Here is an 18,823-nt window from a genome sequence, read left to right on the forward strand (position 1 = left end):
GGTGATCTTAAAATGCTGGCGGGCGGCAGCGAAACCTTCGCTGCCGCCCGCCAGCATTTTAAAAAACCTCGGAACAGCGGAGAAGTCCTCTGCTGTCCCGGAGTTTTTTTTAAATGCTGGGGGTGGGTAGAAAAGCCCTTGTCCGCCCCCCCCAGCCTTCAGAAGATGTCGGGGGACAGACTGTCCCCGGACCTGGTCTGAAGGCGGTTTCCATAGGAACGCATTGATTGATTTTCAATGCATTCCTATGGGAAACCGTGCTTCGCAAGACGAAAAACACGCAAGACGAAAGAACTTGCGGAACGAATTAATTTCGTCTTGCGAGGCACCACTGTAGGTTGTTTCTTTAAAAAAAAAAAAAAAAGGACAGCATCTACGGATCACTTTTCAAAGTAGTGGACGGCTATCTTAGTGTCCTCATGTGTGCTCTGTCTGTCAGCTATCCCGACACACCTCCCACAGAGTGGAAGTGGGTGCTCTCCACAGGCTTAGTTAAGATATCAAAAGAAGCTAGGAAATTGGTCACCTCCCCATGAAGGGACAAATGAACTAGAACTCCAGAGACACAAGAGATATTTCACTCATTTAATTAGATTTCTTAGTCCTTTTATATGAGCTCATCTGTCTGCTATCCAAGTAAAAACTGCAGAACCCTACAGAAAATTCCAAAATTCTTAGCTCATTCTCTCTCCCCGCCCCCCGCTTGCCCACTTAACAGAAAGAACCAGGCGGTTGATGACGAGTTCAAGACGACTTTCAAGGTCTTTGGCCCATCTTTTTCAGAGTGCGATTCAGCTGAAAGAGACAGACATCTAATTACAAGGGAATTCTTGGGGGCAGGGTAGAAAACACACACACACACACGGTACTGTCCGAATTATGCATTGTTCACTCAAGGATTTGGGCACCATGCAAGAATCCCAAGTGCAGACATGGGGAAAATTAAACCACTTAGACCCTACCAAGATGGAGATATTTGAGGTCAGAACACAGAAGAGTTGAACATCAAATAGAAGTTTGCACAACTGCGTAAGTTGCAAAGGATTGCAAGGATATTGAGTAATTTAGTATTTAGTAACAGGCAGCAAAAGGCTCCCCTAAGCTAACTTGTGGCCCTCCAGTGCTGTTGGACTTTTAATTCCCATCAGCCCAAGCCGGCAGACAGGGATACTCAGAGTTATAATCCAAAAATTTGGAGGGCCATAGGCTCCCCACCCCTACCCTAGCGTTCATATGCCCAGTCTTAAACAAAATCATGCCCTGTCCATGTTCTTGCAGTTGGGAAGCAGCCAGCCAGACTGAAATAGGCTGCATAAAACTTGTACCCATGGCTCCAGAATCTTCCTTCAACGTATTTTTGCTTTCTTGGACTGCATTTTAGAATGCCAAATACCACTCTACTACTATCTCTGCCTCTCCGACATTCTGTGCTACATATTCCAGTTCTTTCCCTAATCCCTAACCTAGCAATCTTAAAAAAATCAACCCTTAACTTACTGCTCACCTGCAAATCTTGTATTTATCCTTATTCTTACATGTTTAAGTAATGCACAGTACAGCAGAGGATGCCCATCTGTTACCAAGAGGGGCACTCTTCCATCTGTGGTGCTGTGCTCAGTGCTTTTGGTTAACCCAGCTCAAAGTGGCACTCTCCATGTGAGTCAAAACAACACAATGGCTATTTCCCCTTCATAGAGCTTTCATTCCCTCGGGTGGGACTCCTGGTGATGCAGTGCCCTCTGTGGGAGAGCTGGAACAACTACATCGTGTTCCCCCTTGCAAGCAGCAGGAGACAGAAGAGGGTAGGTGACATTGGGAGAACTCCTTCCACTCACAGATAGATGGCACTGCTGCCACCTACGTTTTCATTTCTGGCATTCATGGCAATGCTGTTTAGATTTCACTCTCTCCTGTACAGATAGAGACACACAGACACAGCTCTTCCTCAAACCCTGGCTGAAAGCGTGCAAATAGGTCACCCCATCAAATTTTGCAAACGGTTTCGAAAGTATATTTCGCCTGCTCATTCAGCAAGTAGCTTACCTCTTCAAACTTATGGATCTGGCGAATGAAGAAATCCCCATAGCGACGAGCAACCTTTGTGTCTGCGATGTGGATCATGTCCTGCCAAGAGATAGGCAACAGTAAGGAACAGCCCAGGGATGCTAACAGGCAACAGCTCCGTATGAAGTTCACTCTAGCCTGGAACTAGGGATATTTATTCAGATAGGCTCCTTCCTTACTGAAGGAGTGAGGCCAACATTAACGTCTTCTTGATGCCAGGTAAGATCTACATCTTTTCCCAGGCATTTGAAATAATCTGATTACTTGGCTATCTTGCTCCATAAACACTGTGATGTTTATATTTTGTTGATGCATTATTGTTGCATTATTAATTCCGAGTGGCTATCAATGATTTGTTTCTATATATCCCCACTTTCTGCAAGTTGCCTACAGACTGTTTTATGATGCCACAAATAAACATAATACTACTCCATACTTATAAAAAAAGAAAGGGATAAACCTGTCAGGTAGTAAGACAGGGTGCTTCAACCAATGCTTTCTCCGTTGAAGACTGTCCTTGTATTCACCCCTCTCCCTAGGAAACATATATATATATATATATATATATATATATATATATATATATACACACACACACACACACACACGCAACTTCATCCAGGCAGATGAGAATGGGAATTGATTTGATGATGGTGTATATCAGAATATAGCCCTCCAGATGTTCATGGGAGTTAGAAGTTGAACAACATCTGGAGAGCCATGGGGTTCCCATTCCTGGTGTATAATCACTAATGTATATGCCTTTAATCTGATGTATTTGCAGAAGATGAACTGATGGAGAAAACTGGGTAAGGGTAGATGATTTCTAAAGGTGGGAGTGAATGGAACTCTTTGGGGCAAGATTCATAGCTTTGTCCCTTTTAGAATGAAATGGGGGGGGGGCTGATGGTACTGAAAAACAAAGTACCTCCTATAGAAGGTGGCACTATGAATTTTTAAAAAGCATGCATCTATTCTTGGGAGAGCCTCTAACCTTTGCCTCTCCTGGCTTAAAGCTCATTTCCACTCCAGGAACTCTGCAGTGAAGAGCTCATTCCTAGCAGGTACCTCTGGCTGCCTGGAGATGGGCGCTCTAGGAACTCTGCAGGAAGCTGCTTTCTACCAAGTTAGATGACTAGTTCATCTAGCTCTGTCTTGCCTACTCTTAGTGGCAGCGAACCCAGGCTTTCAGACAAGAGCTTTTCTCAGCCCTACCTGGAGACCCCAGAGATGGAACAAGAGCCCTTTCGCATGCAAGGTAGATGCTCTAGCACTGAGTTATGGTCCTTCCCCACGTCACCTATGCAATCTGACCAACCCGGAAAGCTTCTCGTAAGGGATGGGGAGACGTGAACAGACAGGCGGGAACGTACAGACCTTGTCAATGTAGAAGTCCACCTCGGAAGCAGACTGGAACTCGCCATCCAGGGCAGAGATGCCGCTTGTCCAGACCAGGTTCTTCATTTTGTGTTTGAAGACGAGCAACTGGATACGGAACTCCTGCTCTGTCAGGTCCAGGAAGCCGGCTAGCTTGGCAACCGGCATAGTGGTGTAGAGCTTCAGGAAGCTGCGGATGGTAGAAAGCTGGGCCTGCTGCTGGACCTCATCGGCAAAGACCTTCAGCTGCTGCAGGAAAGGCTCCTTGTGGTAGTTGGGGTGAACGTTGTCATAGTTGGGGACCACAGGGGAGAGGAACTTGGGGCAGGCATAGCTGAAGAGCTCTTCGTACACTTGAGGGTCGCCTTTCTGCATGCGCAGCATCTTGTCCCCGTATTTCTCTCGGAGCTGCAGGTGGATGCTTTCGTCAATGCGCATAGGGTACATGGTGAGCGCAATGGCCAGCAGGGCGTGCATCTGCTCGTTTTGTTTGTTGATCTGCGACACAAAGAAAGCTTGATAGAAACACTCCGCTCTGTATTTTCAAATTTCCACGTAAGGACTCGTGCAGCACAGTGGCCAAAGGTCTGAGTGACAGAAGCCTCCAGTCAAATCTCACCCCTGCTTTAAGTTGTCAGGTAACTTTCATGGAGACCAAAACAGAATAGAAAGGCACACAGCCTGAACTGCCAGGATTAAACTGAAAGCTGCCATTGGCCATTTCGCTACACGGATTCAGGCAATGGAGTCACTCTTACCCTGCATTTCCATAGTAAGGCCTATGTGCCCTTGCACTGGTAACTGAAGAGTGCCAACTTCAGAAATGCCAATTAGGAGCGCCTTAGGATCATACCCTCTTGGTGGCCTTAGGTAAGCCACTATTTAGAGATTTCTAGGTGTTATTAATGTTTTTAAAATGTTTTCAATATGTCTAAGCTGCCATATATTTTAAGAAACTAAATTTTGCATGATTGTTCCCAAGATCCAAGTGCACATTTGCATTTATGTTTGGATACAATTGGATGCAGTTTTGAATCAATATGGCAGACTGAACCTTTCAAAACTGCACTGTTTTTTTGGTTTCTTTGAATTTCTGAGCAATGCTGGATATGAGGCTGCTAGTATAAAATAAACAGAATAAAGTGTATTATTTTGCAAATTTGTTATTCCTCTCTTCCCCAGAATAGAAATGTAATAAATCAATCTTTGAGTCTCTTCCTCCCAGCTGCAGAACAGGAATAATGATACTGATCTACAGGGCTATTGTAAAAATTCCTGAGATAATGTACATGAAACATTTTCTACAAGTATTACTATGTGAACTTAAGCAAATATAATGGTGCATTATTATAAAAGACAAGCATGTTACTAACCCACAGGGAGAAGCCTAGAAATATGTTGTCCGAGGGGGGAGGATGTCAAGAAAGCTTGCTCTGGCTAGTTCCCACCTATTCTTACTCTCTATTACTTCTCTCCTCCCTTCAGTTCCCCACTCAAAACAAAAGTTACTGACACATGCAATTTTGGTAAACAAGTTTAATTTGTACAGTTTATTCTGGACAGAGAACCTGGAGTACCTACGGATATGATAATAGCATCCCAAACAGACTCTTCCCGCTACAATGAGACAGGTAATAACCAGAAGCGGAATGGCCTGTGTTGAGTTGCACCCTGACTCCTGAAAGATTTAATCAGCTGCATTCTGGAGGAGTTTGGCAGAAGATGTGAGTCCTGCAGGTACTATAAAATCTTCTAAAATACTATAGAATGAAGCAGCAAGAGTGTGTGTAAAGCAGTGAGGTTTAAGGCCATCGTACTCACACATTGCTAGCTGACTGAAACACTGCATTTAAGCCCTAGTGGGACAATTACACCCAAAAATTCATCATCCGTGATACTCAATACTGACTTACTGGTTTTAGGGATCCAGAGAACAAACTCAACAATTAATAAAGAGAGCAACGGTTTTGGCAGATCAAAATGATGAAGCTGTTTCAAAGTTGGCTCGTCCTATTGCAAGGAGGATTAATACAGTGAAGGGGTGGGGATGGGGGGCGCGCGCGAATACACAGAGAGAGAACATCACAGCTGGTATTAATGGCAGGGGAAAGTGTGTGAGCAATGTAACAAGAGACAAGGTCAGATTAGCAGAAGAAAGCCTTGAAGGTGAAGACTAATTTTGATGTATTTGGGGCAGACAGTAAGGAGCCAGGGAGAAACTGGCTCCTGAAAGATTTAATCAGTTGCCTTCTGGATGAAGATATAGGTCCCCAGGAAGGCCAGTAAGTCTGTGGCCAAATCAGGCTTAACTGCAGGTAATATAAAATGGTGTTTTTTTAAAAAAAAAAAAGGGGGGGGGAGAAAACTTGATAATCTGGTTAGAAAGAACAATAAAGCAGTGATCTTGGTGTAGTCCAATTAAATACAATGGGAGTTACGTCTGGGTAGACAATGCATTAAATTACTCTGGACGTAGAGGAGCATAGTTTGTTTTACACGTAGCGCTAAGACATAGTTTATTTAGCCTAACTATGGTTGCCTGAATGTGCAAACCCAGCCCAGCTAAATAAACTATGTCTTAGCGCTACGTGTAAAACGAACCATCATGGTTTGTTGGCAAAAAATATGCCTTCCCCCACCCTGCTATGTTTGGCTACCTCAGCAGCTTAAAAAGGTAAAGGGACCCTTGACCGTTAAGTCCAGTCACGGACGACTCTGGGGTTGCGGTGCTCATTTCGCTTTACTGGCTGAGGGAGCCAGCATTTGTCCGCAGACAGCTTCCGGGTCATGTGGCCAGCATGACTAAGTTGCTTCTGGTGAACCAGAGCAGCGCATGGAAACGCATTTACCTTCCTGCCAGGGAAGTATCTATTTATCTACTTGCACGTTGACATGCTTTCGAACTGCTAGGTTGGCAGGAGCAGGGGCCGAGCAACAGGAGCTCACCCCGTCGCAGGGATTTGAACAGCTGACCTTCTGATCGGCAAGCCCTAGGCTCAGTGGTTTAGACCACAGTGCCATCCGGCGCCACCTCACCAGCTTACCATGCTACAAAAGTCAAGGGCAGCTGGAAAACAAACCATACTTTAGAAAAACAAGTCATCTTGTCTGCTTGTTTGTGAGACAACTTGTGGTTAATAGGACAAATGGAAGTTCAAACAAATAATAGTTTAGCATTGTGTACAAATCTGGTCTATGCCTGGGAGGAAATAATCAACAGCATCAAGAAAAGGCGCTCGGAACAGAAGCAACAAGCAACTGTTTACCACATGGCTTCAGGGTACCTTACCATCTCATACTTGTAGGTTGTCCTCTGGAACATGCTCTTGGTCCTCTGAATATACAGGAGGATATTTGCAAAGACACGGATGGCATCTTGGTAGCGTCGCATCATGAGGTATGCAAAGCCGACGTAATAATAGGTCGTGACCTGGCACTCTGGCACTCGTGAATACATACTCTGGGAAGGGAATAGATTCAAGTGAGATGCCAGGAAAAAAATAATTTTCAAGCACTACTGAGGACAGCTTTCTTCCAAAGGATATGGTGGAGGGATTCTGCTCAAGTTCCTTATGTTAGATCCCATGTGCTAAGATCCCATGTTGTGTTCTCAATTCATTGTACTTGGTCACAACGGCTGACAATGCAATTAACTGTTTGATAGATTTATCTGCTTTTATTGAGACCAGCATGTTTATGTGTACACAATATGCATGCTTTATTTATATATATATGAGAGGGCAGGTAATTCCTGAGGTGGAAAACAGGACTGGCAACATAGAGAAATGGGCAGGTCATATTTGTAGCTTGCCTTCTCTGAAACATGCTCTTGGTCCTCTGAATAATATTGGAGAAGTACAGAAATAGTATCATGGTGCAAAGGATACAACATCCAAGATAACAGGACACCTAGCACTCAGGTACTTCAGAATATTAACTCAGGGAATGAAAGAAAATGACAAAACAGATGCTTTGAAGGAGATTCTTTGCATATTTTCAAATATACACCTCTAATTTAGAGAGCAAAAAAGGGTTTTTTAAAAAGAGCTGGATTCTCAAAAACCCAAAATTTTGACTGTGCATGGAACTGAAAACGAAAGATTTTTCACAGTACCCTCCATTTTACACAAAATGGCTCTACACACAGAACTTAAATGGGGCAACAGAGATTTATATTTGACACACATGACAGCATAGGAGAGAAGAGCATTCAAACCTAATGAAATCCAGAGGATTCCTCAACAACAAAAATGAATGTAACACCCAAGAGAAAAGGAATGTTCTATTTTAATGCTCTAGCATCTGGCAGGATTTGAGTCCTGTGCTCCGTTACCTTCTTGTTAAGTTCAATGTTCTCCAGAACCTTGATGGCTTGATAGTAATCTCCAAGGAGTGAATGGAGGCGCAGCAAGCCCACAAGACTGAAATAGCCCAACATCTTATAGAGAGAATGGCGGCCATACTCTCCAGCTACACTCTCAGGGTCACCTAGGGGAGGAAAATAGTATTTGCATATTTAATAGGAATTTGAAAGTACTACAGGGGAGAAGAGACCAAATGCAACCTTCAACATGTTGTTTTATAATCAGCTTGATCAGACTTTCCATACAGAAATAGTTTATTTGGATTCATCTAGGGTAATAGAGGCTAGATCAAGACCTGAAAGTGTTTTAAGAACTCTTACAGGAGTTTGAGAATTTACTAGTTCCACTGAGACATTAGAAGAATCAGATCCACCTGTCTGAACAAACATCCCTATTGTGCACATTAATTTATCCGAAATAAGCACTATCCTCTGGTCTTGTACTTACAGTCACTACTGCATCAGTATACACAAATGGAGTAAAAAAAATTCAGTTTCAACATATATAAAAATGTAAGAGTAAGGAACAAAGAGCCTGATTTATTTTTATTCAGAAATAAAACCAATGGTTTCAGTTGGGATTACTTTCAAGTATAATGTCATGAGTGGGAAACCGGTGGGCTTCCAGGTGTTGATGGACTAAAAATCCCATCATCCTTGATCACTGACCATGTAGACAAGGGTGGATGGACCAGAGTCCCACAGCATCTGGAAGGCCACAGCTTCCCCACCTTGAATTACAACCTAAGGCTGCAGCCCTAACCTCACTTACTTGGAAGTAAACCCCATTAAATTCATTCCAACTACTTCTGAGAAGACATGGTTAGGAACTCAGTAAGCTCACTGAACTCAGCAAGACTTACTTCTGAGTAAACCTGCTTAAAACTGCACTATAAATGCATTGGAATGAAAATAATTCATATTATGCAATCTCAAGCATGCAGTTCACCAATTCAACTGAAGTAATTTACCACTAGTAATAAATTGTTTTTATGAATTGTTGATTGTTTTATGTATATTTGTTTTTCATCTTATCATTTATAGTCTGCTTTTTTGTTTTTTTAAAAACGAGTATCTTATACTATTATGTAAACTGCTAAGACTCATGTTTGATTAAACGACCTACGAAACAAAACAAATACAGTGGTACCTCAGGTTAAGTACTTAATTCGTTCCAGAGGTCCGTTCTTAACCTGAAACTGTTCTTAACCTGAAGCACCACTTTAGCTAATGGGGCCTCCTGCTGCCGCCACACCGCCAGGGCACGATTTCTGTTCTCATTCTGAAGCAAAGTTCTTAACCCGAGATAATATTTCTGGGTTAGCAGAGTCTGTAACCTGAAGCGTATGTAACCTGAAGCGCATGTAACCCGAAGTACCACTGTATATTCAAAATGCAGTTTCCTTCCTGGCTAATCTACACACTGGCTAAACCCAAGCATTAGATTTAAGACTATTTAGCTTCATGTAAATAAAGTGAGCAGGATAGAATTAGCTTAACAGGCTTGCGGATTAAACTGCACCTATCACATAGATAAGGAGAGCTATAGCTCAAAGCCTCCCAGTGATAGGATTCTGCAGAAAGAATACTAATAAAGGTATTGGAGGATAAAACCACAACAAATTATGTTACTTGTAGAGAACTACACACATGCAGAGCTGGTTTTATACAAGTGAGTTTATACAAGAGAACTTACAGCCTCTGCAGGTTTCCAGTCAGGCAGGAACTCAGGGAATAAGGCTTTGTTTTATTATTTAATCTATTTATATCTTGCCTTTCCTTGATCATGGAAACCAACACATTGTGGTGAATGCATGGTTCTTCATGTGCCTTCACACCACAACCTGGACCCACTTCTATTCTCTCTAACATGCACCTTTGATTCCTTCTTACCTCCACTAGTGTAGACCTCTAGTTGCCGATTGATGTTGGATTTGTCCACCAGGGAATGCAGCACATTGAGAACGCTGTGGACATTCCAGATCTTGGGGTTTGAACGCAAGAAATCAATTTCTTCATCAGACTTCTTGGCTGTCTTGCAGCGGTACTGACTGAAGGACTGGAACTGTGAAGGAATACAGAGAACAATGTTGGAGAAAACTGGGTCATTATTTATGTTCACCTCCAATAGTTTGTGCATAGAGACAGAATACAAATCCCAAATAAATAAAGGAGTTTCCCAGAGCAAGGCTGGAGGTAAGGTAATTTATTAACATGCATGCCCAAATAACAGAGGTCTCTAACTAAATGGTATTTTAAAGATGAGCAATTTGAGCAAGAAAAAAACTCCCTGAGGTTTCTTCACCCAGAAGTCAAATGGTGGCTACAAGAATGGAGGATTGGGGATAACAGCATGGAATCAAATTCCAGCTTTAAGTAAAAATCTCACCCAAAGCAGCTAGAAATTCACTTAAGTCATTTTCTGTTCAATATATTCACATTCTGTATCAAAGAAAATCTGATTCTAGATACAGAAAACATGTAAGCCATGCAAGAGTCTGTCCAAGCCTATGTCTGTTTAGAAGTAGGCTTCTTGAGTTCAGCAGAACTTACTCCCAGGGAAAGTGTATATAAGATTGCAGCTTCAATCAGATGTCTGGGAAGTATTAAGAGCCAAGCAAAGTAAGAAAGTACATAACCCTCATTGAGAAGTCCTGAGCCCATATTGCCTGGCGCACACACTTTCCAGTTGACTATAGCCAGGTTTCTATTTCTTGTGACTTTCAAACTTGAAGCTACTGCACCTGATAGATGAATTCATCTATGATATCCCAGAGCCACTGGTTGGGCAGTTCCAAGGGAGCTGGTCCATCTGCATCTAGAGAAGAACATTCACAAAGAATTTATAGCGCTTCAGAGACTGAAAGAGCAATCAAACCCCCTTGATGTTGTCTGCTGGAGGGAGCAACCTGCATGCACAGAGACTGGCAGATGAAAAGCTACCGTCAGTGGTATTCCCACAAGTGGTAGAAAGAATAGTGCTTCACAACAGGGCGTTCTGGGGCGCAGCAGAGCTGGCTATGGATCCACAGCTGCTCTGTTCCCCCAAGAGGGGCCCAATTTAGGTCCTTAGTTGTACCTGACTTGAGGTGACATAGCTAATTGCCCCCATTGCTTTCAGTATGTGTGAGTGGGTGAGGGGGATTAAACATAGAAGGATCTGCTGGACAGAAAAGTTCAGCTAAACAGCCACCAACATTATTTTGTGCGCAGGCAGAATAGCATTCTAGGTTGATTAAACACACCCTGGTATATAAATTATCCGTTTTCTCTTTTACAATAGAAGAAAGAAGTTATATATACAGATTCTAGGAACTCACTGAGAATATAGTTGAATAGATTGCAGTAGTTGTAATATGACTCAAATCTCTGCTCCAAAGATGGACCACCCTGTAATTAAAAAAAGAATCAGAGTTGAGATGGTATATAGCTTAAAAGTTTAATTTTCTGGGCTTCAAATACTAGCTGAGCATCTCACCTAATGATATGCCCAAATCAAGACAACCCAGGGATTCAAAGTGGATAAGCAACTGAATAAGTCAATTCACTTTTCATCACAGTACTTACACTGACTTTAGCATAGATGTGTCTATAATACAGCTCCTTGTACAAAATCAGGAAGACAGCATCTTCAAGAAAAAATAGATATATTATCTTATTTAAAATATTTGCATCCTATTCTTTTCACCCAAATAATTGATTCAATTTCAGACAGCTTTTGCCAACTTCAGACTGCTCACCAACTTGGCTGGGGCTGATGGCAGGCGGGTCCCATTGGGGGAAAAGGTGATAATAATAATAACGATAGTAACAACAACAACAACAACAACAACAAAGAATCCAAAATATTTGGAGGACTCCAAGTTGGTGAAGGCTGATACAGAACAACCAAACAAGATCAAAACCACATCTAGATGCATAAACCTTTCCAATCAACAGCAGTAATACGACTGAAAAGGTGCAGTAGGAACGTAACAGAATAAAGCTTGGGGAAATAAAATATCATGATGAAAAAGAGAGGAAAGTGTTTCTCTCAAAATTACCATCTATTAAAAACTTTCTTCTCTGCGCTCAGACATTTATGAAAGAAGTAGGAATCTGCAATACTAAAGGATCTAGACATAATCTAAAGGCTCCTTTGTAACCAAGCAGAAACAGGTTTCTTAGAACCCACACAATGGTGGTCGTAAGTATCTAGATTACATAGTGCAGGTGCCTTTGGTCTCTTTTCCTGCCACCTCCCCAATCTAACTTTTTGCAGTTAAATTGTCGGCCAGTTGGCCATTACAATACAGAATAACAGTATCACAGATGTCAAACACAACTAAGCATTTCCAAGCATAAGTGGGGGCCGAGGTGAAAATGCAGCACAGAGTAAGTAAAGCTTGCTTCAGCTCACTGCAAATGCCCAAACTGTCATGGTTCCATTTCTATTTATTTTTAATAATAGGTTAACTATTCCAATGTATGACAAAGGCCACAATGAGTCTTTACCTTAAGGAAGTGATAATAGAACCTGCAGCCCTCCAGAGCTCCATCAGTTCTGGAGGGCCGCAAGCTCCCCATTACTTTTCCTTATTACGCTGACCAAGGGAAATGAAAATACTTACCATTTCCAACCTGCGGTGCAATAGCCTCTGCCTCTGGCCATGGTGTGTTTTTAAAGAATCTTTCTGTCAGTTTGGTCCAACTGCAACACACAGAAATGTTTAGTAAATCAAGTGCCTCACTCATCAGTACTAAAGAAACCAAGACGTAACATGGTCAATAGTCATTAAGTCATTGCTGCTGCAACTCGCATTGCTTTTTCAAATTTTTTAAATCAAGCATATGTAAAAATGGATTACTGATTTGCTGTGAGAAAGAAATCTAGCATCTATAGACAGCAATAGCAAGACTTTTCATTTACACATGTCTGTTGGTGAGACCTGAAGGACCCCCTTCAGAATGGAATGAAAAAAAGTCTTCTTCTGTAAGGACTATAGCTCTGCAGCACAGAAACCCCCAGGTTCAACCCCAAGCATCTCTGCTTAAAAAGATCCTCAGCATTATGGCTTAGAAAACAATCTGCCAGAGATCTTGGACAGCCACTCCCTGAGATGTTTTGCCAAAATAAACAGAACTAGGCTAGTTGCGTGATTGGACCAACAATATAAACCAACTTCCTACACAAACCTCAGCTAACTTCCCAGAATTTATAAACAAGGCAACTGCTGTGCATTTTTGTCCCATGAATTATTCATTCTCTTACAGGTGTTGATGTGAGGGACTTGATGATACCACAAGACATATATATTTGCAAACTTCATACTTCCCTGAGAAAACTGAATCTTACCTGTTTTCATAGATGTCTTGGATCTCATAAACCTTCTGATCAATAACATCACTAGATACACGACTGGCCTGAAGCTCATACACTTTCTGGTCAATCAAGTCAGACACAGTCTTGTGAAAGTACTGGATAAAGTTTTTTATCACCTCAGGAATCACTTGATAGGTTTGCTGCTCATACTGTCTTTCATAGGCAAGATCTTGTTTTGGATCTCCTGTGAGACAGAAGAGATGAAAGAATATTAAAACAGAACAGGAAGATGTAGAACAAGGTGGCATTCCAGATGTTGTTGAACTCAGAGTCCCATAATCCCTGCCAATCGTCATGCTATCTGGGGCTGATGGAAATTGGAGTCCAAAAACACATGGAGGGTTACAGTTTCCCCACTTTTGATGTAGATTAATAGGAAACAGTACTCCAACCTTCAAAAGCACTTGGCACTTAGAACCCCACTTCCCTTCATAATTACTTTACATGCTTAATTTCCAAACATCCATACACATTACATAAAAGAATACTGGAACCCAGGAACAGCAAGATCGCTTTTAACCCAAGAAATACAAATAACAAACAAAAAAAAGTTTACTAAAAAGAATAAAATTATGTCTCAAGACATTAATTTGGTTAAATAGATATAACTCAAGTTAATCCCTCTCATCCCAAATAAAATATGAAAATACAAATTCAGTAAAAGTTTAATACTTACTTTGCTCTGTCAAGATTTTCCTATTAATTACTACTAATAGAGGACGACAACATTGAGGGTAGCAAAGTAGGAAGAAGGACCCTCCATCAATAACCTCAGGGATGAGGAATTAATGGTGCTCCAGATGTTGGGTTACAATTTCCATCAGGGAATTATCCCTGACAATAGTCAGGGATAATACAAATCTTAATCAGAAAAGTGCTTTATCTAATCTTCCCACGGGGTTGTCAAATTCAACTCAGGAAAAAGTTTGGTTCTTTTAATAGTGGCCCAAAACAGAAAATTCCAAACAATGTTGTAGAATTATGATGCAGCACTTGATGCTGGTAAAATTCACTTAGCAACTTTTGTACAGCACTCCCTTCTTTTATTAAAGTTCTGGCCTGTGCATATACCACAATGTCCCTAATGTATTATGGAAACATCTTGTGTAGTGCATCCATTTTGCATTGGGAGTGGGCAAGGTCCATGTGTCTTCTTGGTACTCCAGGCATTGGGGGAGGCAGGGCTCATTCCATATTGACACTTTTTGAAAAGCAGCACCCTGTTTGTGGACTGCCCTCCTGTTTCATTTCCATTTTGGCACCAAGTGAAGACATATATCTGTCTACTCAGGATTTTTAAGAAAGGAGTGGGTGGTGGGTTAACCTTCTCCTCTGCTTATTTGTTTCTAGTCTAGTGTTTCCTGGTGTTTAAAAATCCCAGATTTTGGTGGTTGTCGTACTACAGTCTGAGATGAGAAAATAACAAAAACATTCTTTAAAAGGGGGGTTAACCCCAAAAGATCTTACAATTTAGCATCAGTACTGATGAAGAGCAGACCACCATATTTTAAACAAATAAAATAAGAACGAAAGGACTCACCTGTGTGCATATCATACTCCCCTGGATAAGTATAGGGATCATATGAGCCCTGAAAACAGAGAAAGACCAGAATATCAACACACCTGGCCGCTGTCGGATTTATGTATAAGCTAAACAAGCTATAGCTTGGGGCCTCACTCTCTCGGAGAGGGGGGCAAAAAACTTAAAAGGGAAAAAAACCTGGATGTACATTTCCAAAATATAAGATCAAATCAAATCAAGCCTACATACAGCAACAGTGTTTTGTTTTGTGTATGGACCTATTAGGTCCATAAATTACCATATAGCATACATTCAACACAAAAAACAGCGACAATTTGTTGTTAACAAAGGACAGCCGGACCCGACAGACCCATAAGATGCTTTGCCCTTTCCCTACTCAGATGCGGACGGCCAGCTAACCAGAAGGCGACACACCACGGCCTCGCCTTCCTTGGGCTGCTCGGCCGCCCGACAAAAACCACCCTCGCCGCCTCCCAAGGCCGGCCAGGCGAGTTATTTCCACCCGCCGACCAAGACCCCGGGTGGGGAGTGAGCAGGCGAGGCCGGTACCTCTTCGTAATCCTCCGCCGGGTAGGACATGGCGAGGCTTTCGGAGCGAAGGCGAGAGGAACGCACACCGTCAGGGAGGGAGCGTTGCAGCAGAGGAAGAGCTCCGGTCAGCAACCCGCGCTACTTCCGGTGCCGACCGGAAACCGTCGACAGAAGTACTCCGGGTGTTCGCTGAATATTGGCTGGGGGGAACGGAAACGCAAGAAGCGGTTCGGTTTAAGCGCGGTTTGTTGACGCAGATTGTTGTGGCGCAGCACGACTGAGGATGAGCCCCGCTGGCGCATATTTGACACGAGAGGGGTTAAAAGAATGAGGCGAGTGCTATTGGAAAAGACCGAAAGGCGCATTTAGCGCGGTATCCTATTCCCAGTGGCCACCAGCCAGATCCAGGAATACTGGTGAGAAACATCTTGTTTCTCACAAGGTATCAGATGTAATAAACGAAAAATCTGCTCCTATAGAGTCCTTTGTAGGTTCTCCATCGGTCGGAGGAAAAAACAGGCCAGCCAGAGAATATTGAGAAGCAAAGCAGCTTCTAAGCCTGATCTCTCTTGAACTGTTGCAACAGGGTGCTCCCTTCATACACAGGAGAAGGAGGAGGACCCAGAACCAAGGTAAATTGCCCACCTTGGAGTCAAAGACCACCCCCAGAAACATCATACCTACATCACAGAAAGGGCGGTCTAAAGCAGAAATCTAAGTGGGTTGTTTACCTCTTGTCTGGCAATTTACCTGTTAATGTTTACTGGATTGATACCCTAGGGAACCTGGCCAGTCTTTTGTAATGATAAGTACTTTGTTCCTGAGCCAAGTCACAGGGTCACCCTATTCATTCACAGACATACCCTTAAGACAGGATTTGTGAAGGAAAAGACAATGGGGAGGCTCCTCCATTTGACCTTGCAGAGAAAACACCTGGTCAGCCTGGGAGTCAAAATGGCTCCATGGCTGCTCTCCTGTGCAGCTTCAGACATTTGGCCCATATATCTATGTATGTGTTTGCTTGGTACATTTATGAACCTTTATTATATACATAAGACCTTAATTTATTTATTTCACAAACATTTAGAGGTACACTGTCTCTGAAACTGGAGGCTCCATTGCCTTGTTGTAAAGATGGCCATAAATTTACTCATCCAGCATACATTTGGCCCATCCCCATTTAAAGCCATCTAATCGAGTGGTTATAAAACAGGCAAACGATGCTGTCTGATTACGTCGTGGGATCCTAGTTGTCACCCCGACTTTTCAGTAGCGCCATTCTTGCAGGGCAATTATAAAAGAATGGAGCAAAATTTATTTGGATTACCATTGGCTGTTGCAGGTGTCAATCCTCTCCTTGTTTTCTCGTCATTTCGGGAGTGGTCGAGCGAACGCCTCACACGTAAAAGAAATCTACTTTGGTTGATCACCGTCCGACTCCCGGCCTAGTCAAAATAGTTCTCTGATCAAACTTCTGGTTTCCAATGGCAGCTGGCAAGACCCGCCATGTGCAGGACAAGAGCAGTATAAATATGAAAGAAGAGAGTCCCGTGACATCTTAAAAGAATAATGCATTTATTAATGACAGCATGACAATTAAATTTAGTATATAGGTGCCAAGTTAACATAGTTACTGCTCTAGAAAGAAAAATTTATGTAAAGAAAGAAAGCCAGTCAGGTTAAACGTTATTACAGCAGGGAATCTATTGGGGTCATTGGAATGGCCACAAAAATCCTTTTTGCAACATGGTGATCATAGTGCTGGGACCCACAAGATACCGTATTTTTCGCTCTATAAGACGCACCAGACCATAAGACGCACCTAGTTTTTGGAGGAGGAAAACAAGAAAGAAAATATTCTGAATCCCAGAAGCCAGAACAACAAGAGGGATCACTGTGCAGCGAAAGCAGTGATCCCTCTTGCTGTTCTGGCTTCTGGGATAGCTGCACAGCCTGCATTCGCTCCATAAGACGCACACACATTTCCCCTTACTTTTTAGGAGGGAAAAAGTGAGTCTTATAGAGCAAAAAATACGGTACTTTAAAAAACACACCAAAAAACAAATTTGGGAAGGTATTGGAGACCACAAAAACCTCTTGGAAGTTCCGGTGTTAGCCACCCCTTGGTTTACGGTTCACTTTCGTTCTAGTATTTTTAAATAGCCATGTTCTTTATCACTAAAAAGTAATGCTGTAAAACAAAAACCTGCCCTTTTTCCCATATGGGGTATCCAAGAGTCCATATAGGGTCCTTACGTAGGTTCCCCATTTGGAGGAGAAAATAACAGAGGCCAGCCAGAGAATATTGAGAAGCAAAGCAGCCAGTAAGCCTGATCTTTATTGATCTGTTGCAACAGGGTCCTCACTCTCCACGCAGGAGGGAGGAGGAACCCAGAACAATGGCGCACAAGGCCTTATATAGACATTTAAAATTCTCTGCCCTGGAGCTCAAGAGCACAGCTCTATACATCATACATACAGCACAGAAGGGGTGTAACCCAGGGCCACCCCCCACATATCTACATCACAGAAAAGGTGATCTGAAACAGAAATTTGAATGTTGTTTTTCCTGTTTGCCAGGTTATCTGATTGCATTTCCTGATAGTCTGTCTCCCATTAAAATGCTGATTACTCAATTCCTGAGACAATGGAAAGGCTCCCTGACCCCCCCCCCCTTCCCTGCTTGCAGGGAAAACATTTGGTCACTTTGGTAATCAAAATGGTTTCAGGTCGGTCTTGCTGTGCTGATCCATGTACCGTATTTTTTGCACCATAACACTCACCTTTTTCCGCCTAGAAAGTAAGGAGAAATGTCTGCGTTATGGAGGGAATGCCTTCGGGTGGCATGCCTACGGATTTTCCTCCTCTAAAAACTACTTGCGTGTTATGGTCGGGTGCGTGTTATAGAGTGAAAAATGCGGTACGTGCTTGGTTGATACACTTATGAACATTTAACATATATCGAAGACCTCAAAATTCTTGTCACAGTATGAAAGAAACTTGACAAGAATATCACTTCCCCTACCCCCTGATGGCGTTTTTAAATACATCATGGCAGGCAGCAATTCTGCAGACAGAAATGCCGCAATGTTAAAAACTTTACTGGTTGAATTTGCACAAGCAAAGGCCCAGGAATGTAACTTACGGCTTCTTTCTGCTGCAATTGCTTTGAAAGCATTTCTGAAATGGGGCAAAAATAGGTTTTTTTAAGGGAGAAAGCGAAAGGGTATTTTAACCTTGCTGTATAATGCAAATCATTGTGGATTCCTACATGTGAAAAGTGCAACAGAAGGAGCACTTTGCACATGTCTGGAGCTCCAGCCGGCTATCCCATCCTCCCAAGATACTCCATTTTACTTCCCTTCCACAGTTAGCATTCCCACCCAGCCACATCAAGCTTTTTTATTAAAAGAAAAGAAAAGAAAACTATTATTAACAGCTTGGCCCGTCGATGTAGCCCCGCATATGGCAGATTCCTGCGTGGTGGCTCCTTTCTCAAATAAAAGATCTCTTTGGCGCACGACCCCCTCTTCTGACGTCATTTGCCCCGCCTCTTAGAGTCGCCCGCCTTCTGCCATTGGCT

General features: G+C 42.6%; 1 protein-coding gene across 3 annotated transcripts; it reads right to left on the minus strand.

Moving 5' to 3' along the window:
* Positions 1 to 571: 571 nt before the first annotated feature.
* On the minus strand, positions 572 to 15,412 carry EIF3L (eukaryotic translation initiation factor 3 subunit L). Of its 3 annotated transcripts, XM_081928305.1 has the most exons (13): positions 15,259 to 15,411; positions 14,707 to 14,755; positions 13,140 to 13,350; positions 12,415 to 12,494; positions 11,372 to 11,433; positions 11,125 to 11,194; positions 10,549 to 10,622; positions 9,698 to 9,869; positions 7,775 to 7,929; positions 6,731 to 6,901; positions 3,442 to 3,939; positions 2,044 to 2,124; positions 572 to 795 (listed from the first exon to the last, which is right to left on the minus strand). In XM_081928305.1, the coding sequence occupies exons 1-13, from the start codon at positions 15,286 to 15,288 to the stop codon at positions 757 to 759; spliced, it is 1,692 nt and encodes a 563-aa protein (XP_081784431.1). In that variant the 5' UTR covers positions 15,289 to 15,411; the 3' UTR covers positions 572 to 756. The 3 variants fall into 3 exon arrangements, with proteins under 3 accessions (XP_081784431.1, XP_081784433.1, XP_081784432.1); XM_081928306.1 differs by lacking the exons at positions 572 to 795; positions 2,044 to 2,124 and adding an exon at positions 3,039 to 3,058 and having other exon boundaries at positions 3,414 to 3,939; positions 15,259 to 15,412; XM_081928307.1 differs by lacking the exons at positions 12,415 to 12,494; positions 14,707 to 14,755; positions 15,259 to 15,411 and having other exon boundaries at positions 13,140 to 13,349.
* Between the last annotated feature and the right edge of the window lie 3,411 nt (positions 15,413 to 18,823).

Source organism: Podarcis melisellensis, assembly GCF_964234715.1.
Source record: "Podarcis melisellensis genome assembly, chromosome: 10".
Taxonomy (NCBI): Eukaryota; Metazoa; Chordata; class Lepidosauria; order Squamata; family Lacertidae; genus Podarcis; species Podarcis melisellensis.